The following is a 20,042-nucleotide window of genomic DNA, read 5'->3' as shown; positions in this document are numbered from 1 at the left end:
TAATATGGTATGTTCAGGAACAAGTATATCAACTTTGGCAGTATTACCATTTTAATAAGTGAAATACGCCCGGCCATGGATAAGGGCAGAGAGATCCAAAGTGTTACTCAGTTTGTAATGTGCTCTAACGCCCTCCCATAGTTAAATCGCATAAGTTCCTCCCTATTTTTCGCGATGTAAATGCCTAGGTACTTAACTTCTGAGTTGCACCACTCTATGGGATAGTCAAGAGGGAATTGTGTGGCATCGGCTGTGAGCAGGAATATTTGAGATTAACCCCAGTTGATGTGAATCCCGGATAGTCTACCAAAGACAATGAATTCCCACAGAATGAGGTTGAGGTTTTGCTGTGGATCTCTGATGTATAGCGTAATGTCATCCGCGTACAAAGAGATGAGTAGCTGACATTGGGGGCAACGTAGCGCTTTTTCATGATGATGTTGTCCACTGCTAAAGCAAATAAAAGTGGAGATAAGGGACATACTTGTCGAGTGCCCCTAGAGATCGGGAACGCCTGGGATTACCCACCCATTTATCAGGACTTTGGCCACTGGGAGATGATATAGGAGGCTTACCCACGACAGAAAGCCCACTGGAATTCCCATGCGCTGTAAAATACCAATTAAATAATCCCATTCGACAGAATCAAATGCCTTAGTGGCGTCTAGGAATACCGCCACCAGAGCTAGATCAGAGTCCACATTTTGAAGAACTGAGAACAACGTATGGAGGTTATGGGAGGTACCTGACCCGGGATGAACCCTGATTGGTCCGGGAGGACTAGTTTATCTATTAATAGAGAAAACCTATTGGCCAGCACTTTAGCCAGTATTTTGGCATCGTTGTTAATGAGGGAGAGTGCCCTATACGAGTCACATGGGTCCGCTGGCTTACCTGGTTTGAGCAATGAGGTGATCAAGGCTTCTCTCATGGATAGCGGAAGTATGCCACTTTCTTGACTTCTTCAAACACATATTTGAGGATTGGGGCAAGCTGGTCTATATATGCCTTATAAAATTCTATTGGAAGTCCATCTAGGCCCAGAGCTTTACTCGAGGCCATATGCATGATGGCCTCACAGATCTCATCCAGTTCAAATGGGGCTACTAGAAACTCTCTTTGGGAGTATCCCAGCCAACCCAAGGCCACATCCTCAAGATAGTCAGACAGATCCAGTGTCCCATGCCTACTAGTGGTGTAGAGGGAGGTGTTGTGAGTGATGAATGCAGTCAGTATGTCTTTTGTATCGGTCCCCACTTGCACTTCGTATTTTCACCACATGATTGGAAAAGAGGAGATGGCGGACCACTCCTGCCAGCACCTTGCCGGGCCGCTCACCCTCCCCATACTGCTGGGCAACAAAATACTTGCCCATGAAACGAACCTCACACTCCGCTGTTGCTTTGTACTCTGACAGCTTCTCTCTGAATTCCTCCTGTGCCTTACAGTCAATACCAAAAGTGGACATGCCCTCTAATTGTTTGAGATCCTGTTCCAGTGTGCGTAAGGTGGCCCGCAAGTCGCGAAGAACCCCGTCACCTTGAACGCTTCCCAGACCGTTGCCACACTGTCAACTGACCCAATGTTACGTTGGAAGAAGTCTTCTATCTCCTGCCCTAACTCACTACGCAACACCTCATCTAATAATATGTTAGGCCTTAGTCTCCAAGACATAGAATTCCCCCCATTTCAGAAAACGTCAAGAGAGTGTACACAGGTGAGTGGTCAGAATAGGTGCGTGCCAGGTGCTCCGCCGTAGTTAGCAGTGGGACCAGAGCCCTAGATACTAGTATATAATCCAGTCTAACCTAGGACGCGTGCATTGCTGTCCAATGTGCGCCTTCAGCCTTATGTGGGTGGATGTGCCTCCATGAATCAATGAGCCCATTTTCTGACACAATGTCGCAGAGCAGTTTGTGCGTGTAATGGTGTGGGCTGGGGTTGGACCGATCCTTCTCTGGGTAGATATTAGAATTAAGGTCACCTCCCCATATTAAGTGGGTGGACCCGATCTTGAGGATCTTGCCCCAGAGAGTGGCGAAAACAAGATCATCAACGTTCGATCCATAGCAGCAGACTATCGTGATGGACTACGAACATAACCGCCCACACAACATGCAATATCGCCCTTCCTGATCTATGGCCACACCACTCTTGGAGGACAGTGTATTCTTCTTTACCAGTATTGTTGTACCCCTAGAGTATGCGGAGTAGGATGAGAAAACTCTATGCTCCGTCTATTTAGAAGCAAAGGAAGGGGGATGTCGCAGGTCCAAGTGTGTGTTCCTGCAGCATTGCAATTTGGATCTGGTGGCGATCTAAGTAAGCCAGGATTTGTCGTCGCTTTCGGGGATCTCTCAATCCCCTAACTTTGCACGTCAAGAGGTGAATTCTAAGATTGGAGTCAGAGCCTGTCATGGGTGCGATGTCTGTGCAGAATATGAAGCGATGTGTGGTCTACGTCTAACCCATGATGTACTACATGCAGTATCATATCTGTGTGTCCCATCTTGTCGCGAATGAACGCCAGTGTGAAGAAACCCCCCCATCCACCCCCACCCAATGAAGCATCCCAAACATGCCAGTAAATACGTGCCCACCACCACCCAATTTCCCAACAACACAAGAACAACATCTCACAGTATGAACAAAAATAAAGGGGGGGAATTCCTAAGTTTGCATGACTTACTCCCAACCCTCTGATTTACTGGGCAGTCAGATGGAGTTTTTTACCCAACGGGGGAAGGGGTGCCCGGTACAGTCTAATAGAGTCCCATTTAAGTACTTATCTGAATACAGTTTCTCTGCCGTGCGGGTGTGTCAGGAGAAGCATCGCTATTTCTTGGGGAACCCACCACTGCTGTGGGACAACTATTTGGAATGTGGATTGTGCCCACTTGCAACTTCCTCTGCTTCAGGTCATGTTTTAGCTCACTGCCCAGACCCAGCCGGTGATGATGATCTTAGCGGAGACTCTTGCCTGCTACTATCAGTGTTCGAACACTGGATAGGTTTGATAAAATCCTCTACTTGTGGATTCATGAAGAAATGTTGTTTGCCTTGGTAAGTTAACCGCAGCCTGGCCCGGGTACATTAGGGCGTAGTCTATTTGAGCCAGTTGCAGCTTCTGCTTCACTAAATTAAATTTCCGTCGTGCTTCTTGTACTGGAGCTGTGAAGTCAGGGTAAAGAGTGAAGGCATTGCCCTCAAACACGAGTTGTCTCTTGTCCCGTGCTATTCTGAGAGCCGCATCACGATCGCGATAATTAAGCAGCCTCGTGATTATCGGGCGAGGTGGCCCTGCGGGGGGTGGTCTAGGACCAAGAGAGCGGTGGGCCCATTCAAAAATGAATTGTGGGGATAGTGAGTTCGCTCTGACGACTGCTCGCAGTAGCTTCTCAACTTACTCTTCCATCCGTCCCGTATTGGTGCTTTCTGGAATGCCTAGGACGCGAATGTTGTTAAGGTGACTACGCGCCTCAAAGTCTTCGTTCTTTGCCGCAATCACTCAGAGTAATTTGTCCATCTGTGTTACCTGCTTCTGTAGGCCAGTGGTGTGGTCTTCTGCGTCCGAGATGCGCCGTCGGTTTCTTTAATACGTTCGTCATGTTGGTGTATCTTATGCACAATTGCGTCCATTCGAGTGTTCATAGTGTCCATTTTGCTCTCTATAGAAGCAAGGCTCTGTCGCACAGCAATCAGCAGTTCCTTTATTTCTTCTTCCTGCTCATGCACCATACCGGCCCCTCCGTCGCCACCTGCTTGTCCGGGGTCATCTTGTGATCAGGCGTTTTTGCGTGCTTCAAAAGTTAGCCGTATCTGCTTTATGTCAACTTTCCCCATGATGCAGTGTGGACCACTCTCCTCGATTACTCCGGCTGCCGTCCAGAAGACAATAGGATTAGTTCCAAAGTAAGTAGTGTGAGGGGGGGCTCAACACTCCGCTAGTTAAATATAGCAGCTGTGCCCCTATGCTCTTTGCAGGGATTCAAAACTGCTGTGCCAGTCCACAGGATAGTCACGGGTGCCCGCAGAGCACACCTCGCTGGTGCATCTCTCTGATTATTGGTGTTGCGTGTACATGCATAATGCGGGTAAAGCGCGCTTATCATTCAATCCGTTGCACCTCGTCTGCGCTTTGTCAGTGCACCTGATGCGATCTCCTCTTAGCGCCGCTGTCGTGGACCCTGTGTGCTGTTGAGGTATAGGCCTGGACTGGGATGGGTATGAGAGTCAGTACGGTGGTGCGGGCCTACACACTCAGCGCCAAGCACAGGAGCGTTTATTCCCTGCATGTAAGACAGTCCCGCAACTGCTAGTCTTCATGAGCCCCCTGGGGGATAGGGGGGACTAATACATTACGCCTCCCTGCCAGTAATGTCTCTCACCACAAGTTTGGACGATGGCCCTCAGTTGGTTATGCCTCCACACTCAGTGGCGGCTGGTGACATTTGAAAGTAGTGGGGCGTAAATGTTTGGGGTGAGTGCTCGGTGGCGAGTGAGACTAGCTAGTGAGCCTGACTGCCATGAGGTGGGTCCGAGGGTCCTTCTCGCCTTTTTTATAATTACTCTGACTATCCCCAGAGCTCAACTAACACAGGCTATCAGTATTCAAATGCTGATTAAGCTGTAGTGTAATATCTGAAAAAACTCCGGGTGAAAATGGCGAACACTGCACAGAGATGGTACTGTGACCACCGAAGCGCACACGGTATTGGACAGGCACACAATTCACGCACATGCGATTTAATTGACCACAGTGGGTAACAACAAAAGGAATTGGGGCGATTGACACCCTAAAAACAGAGAACATATGCAGGGAACAAGCCCCTAGGCATCCTATGTGATAATGTGACCCAAGAACACCACCCAGCATGGATGCAACGATAAAGGAGTATGCATGCAAAATGAATAGCATATGAAGAGAGCAGTGCCTGAATAAACAAAAAACAGTAATAAACACATTCATGAACGAAATAAATGAATTTACCAACCAGGAAAGAAACACTAAAATACTCATTTATGAGACTCCATGACATCTGAGCTCCTCGCAGAACATTTCGCTACAAGTGACATGACACAGCCAGGTCCTTACCAAGGCTGCACATCCCACCCCTTAAAATACAATAATCTGCAAACACCAGAATCATTGAGGGAAAACAAACCGTGTGACAACACCATGTTAATTTTTTTAATAATTGTCTGTGTGGTATTTTAGATCAAGTCCTTCCGTGCACTGGTTTGTGTAACTGTGCAGTGCTGTTTACATTCCACTCGCCCAAGAAACTGAACTAATAAGCTCTCCGATTCGTACACTTCACTTCCTCACACCTAGCAATAATTCTAACTGGCCTTGTTCTCGCTGTCCACGTGCATATTCAGCCTTCAACATTGGTAACAAACTCGAGCTGATCACTCACGCCATCCGCTGCTTTCCTGACCCCGGCCACAATAGCAATACTCACGGGGGAAGCAAACTTACCAGTCCGCGCCGCCTCTGCTCGACTGCTCCTGGGCCGGGGTCCCGCGCGCGCTCTTCAACAAACAGGAACAGCCGCGACGTCACTGCCAACCCCTCTACTGACGCTGCTCCAGCAGCGCCAGGATTGGCTGAGGGCACAGCTTACGCTACGCCCGCCGCCTGCCCATTAGGAGACCGAGGAGCTCCTAATGGGCATGCGCAAGGCAGTAAAAACACAAGTACGCATGACTGGGCACGGGCTAAAAATTAGCTCTCCATGCCCACTCATGCGCACTTGTGCTGCAGTGCTGCCTTTCCCTGGATTGTCTGACAATGCATGTCAGTCAACATGACGCCGGACCGCCCACGGTTCGAAGTCATGCTGACTGACATGCATTGTCAGTTGAGTTCTCCCCACCCTCGGCGTCTCTGAACTTAAGTAAACTAAGTTCAGAGACACCGAGGAGGGAGCTGCGGGTGCAGGGGGGCAACGCCCCAACGCCCCAATGGACGCACTGCGCCTGTCCACACTGTTCTGATGTCACCTTAGCGCGTCAGTACACCGGGCTTCGCTCCTCTTGTTTGCCGATAGTGTTTGTTCTGCAACTCGCCCGCAGCACGTCGCTTTAGAAATTATTAGTGGGTCGCGGACTCCCGCTGGGCTCGCCGGCCTCACTAAGTGTTTCTGCAGAGGCTCACAATCCGCTGCGGTGGTGCTTAGAGCGAGCGTTTGTAATAGCGTGGCTAGGTGCGCAGCTGACCGTTTCTCAACCGTATTCACAGACGTGCGGCCATATTGCCCATGCGCCAGCTAGCGCCCTCCCCGGAGATTAGTAATTTGCTTGTGACCAGGGGCGTAACACAGGCCCCCGCAGCCCCCACGGTGCGGGGGGCACCCCACGTTTCAGGGGCCCCCTCACTCTCAGCGGAGGGAGACGGCGCGCCTGCAAGCAAGCCTCTTCAGTCTTCGCAAATGGCGCTTCTGCGCTCATGGCCTCCCCAAGTTCCAATAAATTAAACTGTGCGCGCAGGCCACGGTGACGGCCTCTAAGCCTCCGAGTCTTCCCTCTCTTTCTGTCTCGCTCCTCAGTTAGTGAAAACTGAGACTTCAAGAAACGGGTATTATCCTCTCTTTCCTCCTTTCGTTTATTTGCTCCCCTGTGAAATGGATCCAAAAAAGATTTATTTTTTTGCTGAAAACGTTGCCTTTTTCTGACAAAAGTGCAGCCTCGGGTTGGAGAGAAATAAAACATTCCAAATGTGAAATATAACTAATTAAAGCAAGAGAGAATGGTTGCAAGGTGGCCAGATTGATTTATTCACACCTAAACACATTAGCGCCACTTTACAGTGTTTCCCAGTGAAGCGCTACTTTTGTTTTCGCCTCTCTCTTTGAACAACATAGTTTTCCCTGGAATATCTGCTTGATGGGTGAATTGGAAAACAAAATGTGTACAGCGACTGTGTGTTTACGAATGTGGTCTTTTTAAACCATACTGCCTATGTTTCTGAAATGATATAAGCAATGGGCACTGAAACGGGTCTCTTCCGGGCCCAGTAGTCATGGACTTACCTTTTCATGCAAAAGCACTCACTAATTTCAGAATAATGAGTGTAAAAGGAAAAAGGTAACCATGTTGTTCCTGCTTACATTTCACATGCTTTACTTAATCTTGCATTCCCTATGAGTGTTTGCTTTTTCTAGGATGATGTTAATTTCTTTTAGGCAGCATATTGCTCGTCTAGTGCGCAATTAGAATTGAGTCACATCCAGGTATTTATAGCGAGTCAGTGCAGTCTAAGTTTCTCTAAGTGGGGCAGTATGGTGTTCAGTGGGGGAGACGATGTGGCGCTATGGTCAGAGCTGCTGAAGTGGAACTGGTGAACCAGGTTCAGCCTTAATGACCAGGCCCCCAGACCACTTTCCTGAGGGAGCACATTCCTGTGCTACACCTTAGAAGGCGCCGCAATATCTTAAAGGCCCTGGTGTCTTAGCACCAGCAGGTGGACCCTAGCGGTGGCAAGTGTGGATTAACCTTGAAGGCCTGCCCACCACTATCCATGAAGTTCACCTCTGGTCTTGGGGACAGACCTATGAAGCAGCACATCATAGAGTGGCAGTGACTCTGTCACTGAGGTCACAGGACCCTTGAGCAGGGTGGTTCTAGGGCAGTGCGACCGCACCGGGTGCTAACTTCAGGTGGGGGCATCATGTTTGTAAGTATAATATGGTTTTAAAAGTACTTACTGCCTCCTTCCAGGCCTCCAACATTTTTGGGTAACAATAAAAATGTTTTTGATAACTCCAGTGATTAATGTTCTTAGTAGAGAGAGATGGCGTTTTGTCTAGTGGAAGGTTTGACTTTGAAAAGGAATGGCAAAGGTGTAATGTGTATGCTGCTAAGAACATGTGCCATGCAGATCACAAAGAGCACATAATGTGAATAGGTCGGTGGGTTACTACTTTTGTCAGAGAGACCCTATTGTTACTTGCAGTTAATAAGTTAAAATCCTAACATAGAACAGTGAGGTATTAGCTGTCATGTAAGAGCTGCATGCAAACTCCAAGGTATAAATTAGAGCGTTATGTTTTTTCCCCCCAGTCCTCGATTATCCGAATGTTGCAAAAAAGGGTTCATTTGGGTAGAAATCAATTCTGATTATTAAAGATAACCCCCAACCATGGTATCATGTTTTTAATTCTGAGTTTGTGTTTCTGCAGACCAATCACTATTAAACTATGCTGCGACTAGTATGGTTGTCATGTGACTCCTACACCTTGTAGTCCTTTGTCTTATGTAACATTTCCAACATAGTGATTTACACACATATGAATGATTGTCTCTGTGTAATATGTGTGATGTAAAGTGCTCTGACACCCTGCACTGGTATTAGTGGTGCTGTAAATTTTCTGTTACTTTATTATTTTGACATTTTTACACATGCTAACAGTTTCTGCAAAGATTTTTCCATTTTAGTACTAGTGGAACATACAACTGCAGCAATGAGAAAGGTGACCAGTCAACCTTTGCAAAGGACCCTCCACTTCACAGCAGTACAAGTCAAATTTTTTAGTAACTTTTGATGTGTTTGAGCTATAAACAATTTATTAGTTAAAATCGTCAGATTATGCAGCAGATGATGTATTATGTGGCAAATATGGCAAAGCCATAGTTATGTGGAAAACATTTGCCATTCATGTTTGAACTGCTCTTGTGGAAAAGGGAGACGTGCTGTTGACGGAAACTCCATGGCTGGGAGACAAATGGCTTGCGATTCCACTTTTAAGGGTATTTGGGACATTCTGTGATTGGAAACGTATCCCACTTTGTGAATGTATTTTAATCTCAATAACACATATTTAACCTTACATAAACATGTGTATCTATTGGTTAAATTATATAATGTAATAAGCTGTAACCGGTTAGTGAAATGGGAAACTAATACTAAAAATTGTGATATTTTGCTCTTTCTGCCACACCTCTCACTCCGCCCACTGACCCAATCCATTGGTTATTCCCGCCCTCTGAGTCTCCTCCCACAGTTCCCCTACTTTTTCCCCCCCACTTCGACCACTGCCTGGCACTAACATGCATTAGAGACAACTGTGGGCTTTTACCGCTGGGTCTCTTAGAGAATGACAGCTCCGGTAAAACAGGGGGGCTAAACACAGCACGTTTCTGGGTTCTCCGCACAACGTGTTTGCTACTTGACGCCAGACTTCTGCAGCTTGTGTTGAGGAAATTAAACCTCCCCTTGTGCTTGTATAAAACATAGCTGCCAAGTGGCATTGGCACCATGTCTTGTCCATTCGTAGCTTTTATCCAACAACACTTTGCATGCTGGAATGTTTAACCCCTTACTTAGATGGTCACAGCACAACTCCCAGAATGCAAGGCGCTGTTGGCTTAAAATCCAGGCCTGGCTGGCGGTGTCACACGTGACGATAGAGCCATTTGGAGGCAATGGTGAATCTGTAATTTAGCAGGCCTATCTATACTCTTAGTAAATTGTAAATACCGCCAGTGTTGACACACTGAGGTCTGAGGCCTCTGTTTGTTATGAAGTAAGGCCCAGTCTGGTGGTTCAGGTCAGTCCTTGTGAGGGAAGCTGCTCGACTTGTTTTTACCATGCACTTTGAAAGTATTTTCACCTTGATGCAAGAAGAAAGTTGTATTGTTTTACAAAACATGCTTGATTTTTGTATATTGCTGAACTGGTGATTACTTTATTTTGCAGTTTGAAAGTATTTGCACTTTTTCTTTTGCTTAACCAACTACAGTTTGTATAGATTGTCATTAGGTACTTGCTGATATGGTTTGTTTGTATTCTACATGCAGTGTTATTTATGGTGTTGCTTGCACTTGTCTGTAATTCGTGTACCTTAAATCTTGTATTTAAAATCCTGACCGAATCCTGTCCTAGATGAGGGGACTGTGTTTGTGAACCCGAGCTGAGGTGACGCCCGTTTTCAATTCGGACTTCGGACACCGGCGGGAGCACCGATTAAGGTTTGCGGCCTTCTCCACACCGGCCCCCCGTACTGGAGTTGTGGGGCGATCCGGCGACAAAGTGAATAACAGCGGCGGGCAAGGCTGGGCGACTCGCGCACCCCGCACTTTCACTTTCGCTTTTGCGCCCTCCTTGCTGCCAGGCGAGGTAGGGTCGCGAAGCGGTGTGCGGTGGTGTGGCCTCGTTGGGGTACCCTGCCGGCCCGCCGGCTACGGTCCGTCCTGCGGAGCGGTGGTCGCCCCCCCCCAGAGCCCTTGAACGGGATTGTCTACCCCCTTTTTAAGGAGATTGGCTCGATTTGGGGACCGCGACCATGGCCACAAAACAAGATGGCGACCGGGCTAAGGTGAAGTCGACCCGTCGTGGCGCGGCCCATCAATCCAACAACATGGACCGCTACACCCTCCAGAGGGGATCTCCAGAGGCGCTGCGTAGGTCCCCTACGGGCCCGACTGATGCTCCTGCTCTGCCCACGGACCTGACCCTCCGAGACGTCATGGGCGCCATCACCGAGATGAAGGCCTCGGTGGACCAGCGCTTTGACACTCTGGCGCAGAAGATCGACTCGGTCCTCGTGGATGTGGGCCTCGTGAGAGCCGATCTGTCAAAAACAAATGACCGGGTTGATTCTTTGGCCCACTCTACCTCGGGCCTCACATCTGACGTGGCGGCCCTCCAACAGGAGGTGCGCAGGCTTGGCCAGGCGAGCGCCCTGATGCATCGTCGACTGGAGGATTCCGAGGGTCGGGCCCGGAGAAACAACGTCCGCATTATCGGGGTGCCAGAGGGACGCGAGGCAGAGGCAGCGGATCTGTTTGTGGAGGACTTGGTCCTCACCCATCTCCAGCCTCGGGGGCTGAGTAAATTCTTTGCAGTGGAACGTGCCCACAGGGTCCCCGGGGGTAGGCCTAAGGCCGGAGCCCCTCCGAGGCCTCTCATCGCCCGGATTTTCAATTTTCGGGACAGGGACGCTATCCTGCAGACTTCCAGGCTACAAGGGCCGGTCAGACTTGACAATATGGATATAAATTTCTATCCTGACTTTACTCCGGCGGTCCAAAAGCAGAGACTGAGCTTTCTCGGTGTCAAACGTCGCCCACGGGACCTGAATCTCAAATATGCGATGCTTTTTCCGGCTAAGCTGAGGGTGGAGGTGGATGGCCACACGCACTTTTTTGATCGTCCCGAGGCGGCCGGGGACTGGCTGGACACTTTGCCCGGAGATCGGGGCCGGGGGGGTGGGTGGGGGGAGCGGTTGGTGGGGAGGGCCCGCCGGATCAGGATTGAGGGGCTAATGGTAGGCCTTGCTCTGGACTGTGTTATTGTCACCATTGACTGTTAGGGTAAGTTCCCCTCCTGTGGAGGTCGTGTGGGGTCTCTTGGGGGGTCTCCCTCCTCCTCTGGGGGACTAGTTAGTTTTCTTTCTATGGGGCGACAGGCACACTGCACTTTGGGGGGGCTGTTTGGGCTCATGCAGGGGTGCAGGGTGGGGGGAGTTCTGTTGGGATGGGTGGGTTGGGGTGGGGTGTGGTTCGTTTCTACCGCAAGGCAAACCCTTCATTGTATTGGTGTTTTTGAGATGCTCTCGGGGGGACAAATGATGGCTTCTGTATGTGATGGGGGGTAGGGACCTGACTTTGTTGTCCTGGAACGTTAACGGACTGGGTGATAGGATTAAGCGGGGTGTGGTCCTGCACTATCTGAAACGGATTTCGCCTGATGTGGTCTTTTTGCAGGAGACACACCTCATTGGTAACTCCTTTTGTGCCATGAATCGACGTGGCTATCGTTTGGTGGCCCACTCGGGCTTCACATCAGGCTCACGAGGGGTGGGCATTATGGTCAAGACCTCGCTCCCGCTAGAAATAGACGAGGTGCGCCATGATGAGAGGGGACGCTACACTGTCTTGGTGGGGAGAATGGAGGGCAAAGTAGTCGTCTTTGTCTCAGTGTACGTCCCACCGGGGTTACAGTCCACCACCTTTGCGGACCTGGGACGCCTCCTGCTTGACCTTACGGGGGGGCTTCTGGTGGTTGGGGGAGACTTCAATGCGGTGGCCTCTGGGACTATGGATCGCTATCCCCCTAGGGACCTCCCCCGGGCACAAGCGTGGCTGTCTGGTCTTTTGGACACACTGGGATTGGTGGACTGTTGGCGTCTAAAGCATCCCACTCAGCTGCAATACACCTTCCATTCGGGGGCCCATGGTAGCCTTTCGCGGCTTGATCATGTCCTTGTCCCTGCGGCCTATGCCGGGAGAGTGGGGGAGGTGCGCCATCTGGCGCGGGGTATTTCAGATCATTCCCCACTCCTGTTGCACTTTGATGTCTTCCCGAGGGGGGAGGGCAGGGTAGCTCCAATCAATGCCTGGTACCTGCGCGACCCCACTATTCGTGATGACTTGATTAAATCCTTGCAACGGTATTTTGAGGAGAATGTGGGGTCTGTCCCGTCGGCCATCTCCCTGAGGGAGGCTTTCAAGACAGTGATTAGAGGGGAGGCCCTCTCCTTTATTTCCCATGCCCGGAGGCGCGCACAGGAGGAGGTGACCCGGGTGGAGGCCGAAATTACTGAACTGGAGGGTGATCTGGGGAGTGGGGTGACTGACGCTGCGCTGCACGTTCTACACCTTAAGCAGGCGGCCTATAGGTCCCTCGTCACGGAGGCGGCCAGGGGCCTCAGCAGAGAGCAACAGGGGCGATTGTATGATGTGGGTGATAAGGCTGGCAAGTTGATTGCGTGGTTGGATAAGAAGGAGAGAGCTAGTCGTGTGGTCCCGCTGATTGAGAGAATGGATGGTGTACGTGTTACTGAGCCGGAAGGCATTGTCTCTTGCTTTGCGGATTATTTCCGCGAGGTATATTCCCCGGTTTCTCCCTGCCCGGAGGAGGATTCCCATGCCCTGCTGTGTGACATCGCGCTGCCCTCCCTCTCAATGGAGGACAGGGAGTTGATGGATGCCGCCCCCACCTCGGACGAAATTGCCCTCGCCATCCGCTCGGTCGCTTCTGGCAAGGCCATGGGCCCGAACGGCATTCCTATCGAGTTGTATAAACTGCGACCGGATGTATTGGCACCCCACCTCCGCGCAATGTTCCTTGCGGCCCACTCGCGGGGCTCCCTCCCGCCGGACCAGCGTCTGGCTACCATCGTGGTTATCCACAAGGAGGGGAGACCGCGAGACCGGGTTACATCCTACCGGCCTATCTCGCTCTTGAACGCGGAGCCTAAAATCCTCGCCAAGGTGCTCGCCAACCGGCTGGTCGGCGTGGTGGGCGATTTGGTCCACCAGGACCAGTCCGGCTTTATTCCCCATCGCAATACGGCCCTTAATCTGCGGCGCTTGCACGGGGTGCTCGCGCGTGTTCCGTTCGTGCGGGAGCCGGCCATCTTGGCGTCCTTGGACGCCACCATGGCGTTCGACACGCTCGAATGGCCCTACATCTGGGCGATGCTGGCGAAATTTGGATTTGGCCCGGGATTCATCAGTTGGGTCAAATTGTTGTACTCGGACCCATTGGCACAGGTGGTGGTGAATGGTCGAGTCTCGGCCCCATTCGTGCTGGGACGGGGCACGCGACAGGGTTGTCCCCTGTCGCCGCTCCTTTTTGCACTGGCCTTGGAACCCCTGGCGGAGTGGCTGCGGTGGCACCCTTCTATCCGTGGTCTCCGTTGGACCCCCGAGTATGAGGACCGCGTGTCCCTCTATGCTGACGATATCCTTTTGTACTTAGCCTCCCCGCGCAAATCACGGATTGTCCTGGTCGATGTTCTGCGCTCCTTTGGCCGTAATTCAGGCCTTGTCATCAACTGGGCTAAATCCTGTGTCTATGTGCTTTCCGGGGAGGCTCCTGTCCTCCCTCGGGGCTGTCCGATCCAGATTGCCTCGCAGGGATTTCGATACCTGGGGGTCTATATTACGCTGGACCCGGTGGCCCGCTACGAGCGAAATTTGCTTCCCCCCCTCCAGCGCTTGAAGGAGGACGTCGTGCGCTGGCGGCGCTTGCCGCTTTCGCCGCTCGGCCGGGCGGCATTGTTCAAGATGATGTCATTGCCGCGCTTTCTGTACGCTCTCCAGAACACTATGGACTTGGTCCCGGCGCGCTACTTCCGTGAGGTGGAAAGCTTACAGCGCCGTCTGTTTTGGGACGGGAGGCCGCGTATAGCCCTGGCAAAATGGACGCTCCCGTGGTACGACGGAGGGATTGCCCTCCCGGATATTAAGCGGTATTACTGGGCCTCCCAGTTAGCTGCAATTAATCACGGCTTCTATGGGCCCGCCCTAAACCCGGCATTTGAAATGGACAAAATGCTCCTGCCCGGTGGCGACTACAATCGAGCGCTCTACACTAGCGTGCCCGATTCCCGCTTGACGGGACCCACGCGTGTCATGGTGCGAGTATGGCACGCGGCTAATGCAGCTATGGGATGGAAGGACCGTTTGACCCGGGCGTCACCGTTGTATGCGTCGGAGAGGCTGGGCTCTTTGTGGACCTCGAAGGGCTTCGAGAGGTGGGACATGATAGGCATCAGTACAGTGGGAGATCTCTGGACGAGGGGAGGATTCAAAACATTCGAGACGCTGCAGGCGGAGTTTCAGCTGCAGGGTAGTGAATACTTTCGCTACCTGCAGGTCCGTCACGCACTGGGTTCCGTCTTCCCAGACGTGGCCTCCATACCGGAGTCCTCCCCCCTGGAGGATAGAGTGCTAGATGGCCACATTCCGGACAGCACGATCTCCCTCATTTACAAGAAATTGATAAATGACCGCTCGGGCTTACTGACTGGCCTCCGCGAGGCTTGGGTTGCCGATGGGCTGGAGTTGGACGACGAGGACTGGATTTCCGCGGTGGCCTCTCCGAAGGAGGTGGCCATCCCGGCTCGCCTTCGCTTCGTCCAGCTTAAGATACTCCACCGGGTGTATATGACGGGGCCAAGGCTTCTGCGTATGGGCTATGCCGAGGATGGATTGTGTAAGCGTGGGTGTGGTGCTTTGGTGACTTTTTTGCACATTCTGTGGGAATGTCCGAGGGTGGAGCGATTCTGGCGTGGTGTGCATGAGGTCCTGCGAGCGGTTACGCATGTCGCGCTGTTGCCTGAAGCGAGGAGATGCTTGCTGAATGTGTGGGAACCGACCGATTACTCGGTTCCGCAGACGCGATGGGTGACTCTGGGATATATGATAGCTAAACGTGACATTGCTCAACTGTGGGGATCCCAGAGGCCCCCGGCGGTGTCGGCCTGGAAAGAACACATGGACTGGTGCATGTTCCGAGAAAAGGTGGTGTATGTGGCGCGGGGTAAGCCTGGGGCATGGGTGAAGATATGGGGCCCCTGGAACGCCTACCGCGGGGGTATTTGCGAGCCGCCGTTGTTGCCTCCCGCTTCACCAGCTCCATCCCCCTAGTTGACCCCCTCCCTCAGCCCCGGGAACATTGTTCTCCCAGTCCCGGATCTGTTTCCCTTCCCCTCTCTGGATTTCTTTGGATGGTTGGGGTCCCCCACTTGAGGAGCACGTGTCGTCATTCTCGATCGCGGGTTGCCTTGCGGGTGTGGTTTTATGTTGTTGTGTTGTATAAAACGAAACCGTATTGTGGGCTCAGAGTCATGTGGCCCACGTTGTTGATACCTCCTGCTTTATCGTCTCTGCAAAGCCAAGTGCCTCATTGTATGTATGTCATTTGCTTCTGTCACATTAGCGGCCGGCCGGAAGGTTGTAGGCCCATACCTGTATATATTTGAGATTGCAATAAACGGTTTCAAAAAAGAAAAAAAAAAAAAAATCTTGTATTTAGCATAGTTTTTACTAGAGAAATGATAAATTAAAACAGACAAACATCTGCATCAATGTTCTGAAGCATCCAAACAGTTTTCTTCCTCAGCCTTGTTTGCCTGCCTGTTTTGCAAGGCTTACTAATAAAGACATTATGATTGAAATTGCTTCCTCAGTTCACGTTATTATCATGCACAACCCTTGACAGTCGCTAGTGTGTGGCATGCAGATAATTCACCAGTCTATTTCTCTTGACTTTCGCAGGATACTGAGTTGTAGCTTGTGTACTTATCATGTATATTGTCAGTCGAGTTTTTATGGAATTGCAGGTTTGGGTTGATCTTTCAAAGTTTCAAGGTATTGTCAATTCTATTTCAGACCCTTCATAGTTGTTCTTTGTTCTTCAGCCATAGGCAGTTTGAGACCATAGGATCGCTCCTTGGCATTGTTCTGATTGCTGCCTCAGTTAAATAATCTGCTTTTGACAGTATTGTTACAAATGGCATAGCTTGTATGTTAAGAGTGTTTCCTACTTTCTCATTAGAACTTTGAGAGACAATATAGGAGGCATTTCATTTAAATGTTGGAGGTTTCAAATCAAAATATACTAGATTTCTCGGTGGTAGGGCAAAGTGGTAGATGGTGGGCCGCGCCGCCGGGGGAGGGGGGCCCCCTCCATGTGCTTTGCAGGGGGGCCCCCTCAAGTTTCGTTACGCCACTGCTTGTGACCATTCTAGTTTTGAATTGATGCAGCATCTTATCTGTGATGAATCAAAGAAGGTGTTCCCATTAAACAAGGTCATTACTTTATTATTTTTCTTCTGTTTAACATGCAAAGACGTCAAATATGTGTGTTGCCACATAGGGAAACAAGTGGCGCATGCAGCACAGTGGACATCAGCAGCTTCTATGGAACCACTTCTTTTTAGTGTGTGGACATAAATTCATACTCTACCCGGGCATGTTGTAGGAGCACTGAGGCATGCAGGTCAAGTTTGTGGAAGAGGTATAAACTGTATTTTGCTATGATCATACTGGCATCAGCCGGTCTCCATGAAAGACCACCAAACTAATACATTTCTTCTTCTCGGTTGGAATATTTCATATTCATATCAATGTGAAATGACAAAGCTTTTCCTTTGATGTAGGTGCCATCATACCTACAGACTATGTTGTGGGATTCCCTTAACAAAGAAACACTCATCCTATTAAGCCACAATTTTGTGGTCTAGAGGTGTTGAATAGGATTCCTTCAAAAGATCCTGCTACGGCGGCTTCTCAGGGAAGTAGGTTTTGGTTCGGGAGCTTATGTGGCTTTCAGAATAATAATGTCCTGCTTCTTCAGTGGAGAAAGTACTACCCCAATCAACAAAGCCCAAGCATATCGGACAGTAATTTTCTAGGAACTAAATAATGGCTTTTTTGCCAGGGCTGAAGAGAAACCAGAGCCAAACTGTGGTGTGCTGAAAGGTAGACACTATCAGTAACCCTAAAGGATTGGCGCTCAAGATGTCCAGAAATGTATCCGACAAAAGGTGGGGGATAGGTGGCCAAACATACTCCCTGGCTAAGCAGGCTGAGGCAAAACATGGACATTGAGATGTACTCACTTACAGCATGATACAGGTCTGGATTGTCCTGAACTGAACCAACTTTTTCAGATAAAAATATATTCAAAACTGATCCATCAACTGAAGTGGGCAGCGACAGACGGCACTAAAGGGATGGTGAACAATTCCTTCGCTGTGACATGGGCAGGAGCAAGAAAACCCAATGGCACAATCAGCTCAACTTCAGTTTCAGGTGAAGGAAGGAGGAAGGTTGTGTAATGTACTCCTCACAGTCCATTAAAGTGGATCAGAAACAGAGGTCTTCTCCCAGCTGAACTTATCAACCCATTGGGTCATTATAATAAGATTTACTGTTTCCAGCAAGTCATGCATTTCGCTCATTTTTCTATTGTAAGTTGAAAGATCGTATCAGCACAACGCCAACTATTTTGCTTCTAGCATGCAGCCTCTTTGCTACCCACATTAAGGCTTTTTCTCTAATGTATTTTTTGTGCCGAGCTGAAGTGAGACTCAAATTCTGAGGCAGAGAAGCCTGCAGTAGCATGGACGTTACAAGACCGTAGCTAAACTCAAAGGTCCATACTGGAGAAGACTGGCTGTACCTCTGGTCTCTGGTGTAACTCCTGGGAGGCACAGTGAAAGTTGGTGCTATAAAATGCACCAAGGGAGAAAGGAACGCTCAAACGAAAACGTAGGGAAATAGTTTGAACATTTTCTTTAAATACATTTAGTTTGAAAACACTGAATTACGTATTCTAAACAAAAAGATATTTTGTAAAACTCGAGGTGACCATAACTTTAACTTTGGTGAGTACTTTTTCTTGACATTACCAAGGTCTCATGGACCCACTCGTTGGTGGGTCTTGTGGTTAGGATGTCAGTAACACCCCTCCCCCCTCAGTTTAGCCGTCACTGCTTCCAGACTGTCTCATACCACCTTCTGGTAGGAGTGCAGAAAAAAAATTATCCTGAGAGATACTGAAATGGTGACCTATTCTTATCCAATTCTATAGCTTTAGGAGGAAACCTTTTCACATCCCTCTGTTGCCTCCGAGGCTTATGGAGCAGTGGGGCTGCTGGGTACTTAGGGGGAATGATCACTACCAATATGAGGTGCTGCCCTTTAGATTGAACTTGGTCTTTCATAACTTCACTAATTTTAAAGAAGTGGTGTTTAATCTAAATCATTATGGATTGCACATTGACCATTATCTAGAGGAGTGATCAGTCAGTATCCTATTCCCCAGAGTGGTACACTGCATTCAACACAATTAACTTCTCTCCACTGATTTGAGCACAAGTCACTAAATTCATCACTATTTATATCAGCAGCTCAAACAGAAAGTACATGAATTCAAGCAATGTGATCAACATACTAATCCCAGAGTAATTCTGAACATCTTATGTACCATCAACATACTCATAGATACTAATAAAGATGGAATGGTGCATCGAATAAGAATCTATCATACTAAATCTCTCCGAACACACAGTCTATAGAACAATATGGATTCAAGCATTGTAAATCCTCTAAACCTCTAGCTTGTTTTGACCCTGCACTTACAAGGTTTTTAAGCAAGAACCATAAAAAAGAAGAATGGTAGTGAATTTCTCCTTACCACTCTCTGGGACTAAAGAACTGCAGATATTAATTAAATACTTCTCAGTAGATCCAGACCTTGTGATGGCCTCCCAATTTTCAGCATGTTGTGAAAGGGGTGAAAGGTCAAAAGAGTTTCCATTATTGTCTCTAAACAATGAAAAAAAAATAGTTAGAAAAGTGAGACACAATGTTGCAGTCTACTTCACAAACCCAACAGACACAATATTGAAAAGAGCATACAAATATTCTGAATATGTTAAATAAGTAGTCTGAAGAATAAAGAGGAAAATGTGTTTTTATGTTGTGTTGAGTGCACAAGGGACAAGTTGCTGCTGATCAATGAAAACAAATATGAATCTACAGGGTGCAACTACTGCAATGATGCAAGATTAACGGAGTGTACAAACACTAACTGTATCCTGCTACCCTAAATACCAGTGAGAGTGGCTAACCGTGCGACCAGGTACCAAAACTACGTTTTGGCAGGAGAGTTCAGCCTCACATCCCCAAAGAGGCCGAAGAGATCCCTATGTCACTACTGTCATGATGGCCAATTTAGACATTCAAAAATTGAAGCCAACGATTAACACCCCTTACTTCCATGCAAATAGTGGCAGACAGTGCCATGGAAAACAAATTCCCAGGGGGCTGGTTACCAAAATAAAATGCATGGTTCTGTGGCAGAAAAAAACTGTAGCAATGCCAAAGTCAGCTCAGAGCTGACCAGCTATAATGTATTGGAGATCTAATATTCAAAAGCATCTTGCAAAGAAAGAGCATTAACTATTTTATGGATATGAGGCTCTGTCACTATGAGAAACAAGTACATAAAACCATCAAAAATAATACAGATTTATTTAATAAGAGAATGTCTGTGGTGTGATCCTGTAGGTCCATGTCGTTGGCAAACACTTCATTGAATCTTTTTGATTTTGTTTAAAAAAAAAAATGCGATTTTAAATTGAACCATATAACAGTGGAAGTCTATCTAATGAGTTAAAATGGCACCTGTGCTTTTACTTCATCTAATACCTTCTCTCAGCTTATACATTGAGGAGATCAAATAGGCCCATACTGCATGGCATTAACCCTCATTGCCTAGGGGTGACACTTTAGATTCA

The 20,042-nt window shown here is 48.9% G+C and overlaps 1 protein-coding gene across 1 annotated transcript in view; it reads right to left on the bottom strand.

Moving 5' to 3' along the window:
• IGF2R (insulin like growth factor 2 receptor) overlaps nt 1-20,042 on the bottom strand; it is a 1,674,612-nt gene that overhangs the window by 619,229 nt on the left and 1,035,341 nt on the right. Inside the window, exon 30 of the mRNA XM_085611652.1 lies at nt 18,938-19,068. Coding sequence (XP_085467778.1) covers nt 18,938-19,068 — 131 coding nt within the window. The remainder of the gene's footprint in view (nt 1-18,937; nt 19,069-20,042) is intronic.

The sequence above is a fragment of the Triturus cristatus genome, chromosome 6 (assembly GCF_964204655.1).
Source record: "Triturus cristatus chromosome 6, aTriCri1.1, whole genome shotgun sequence".
Taxonomy (NCBI): Eukaryota; Metazoa; Chordata; class Amphibia; order Caudata; family Salamandridae; genus Triturus; species Triturus cristatus.
The sequence above is the reverse complement of the archived record's forward strand: the minus strand, read 5'-3'. Positions and strand labels throughout refer to the sequence as shown.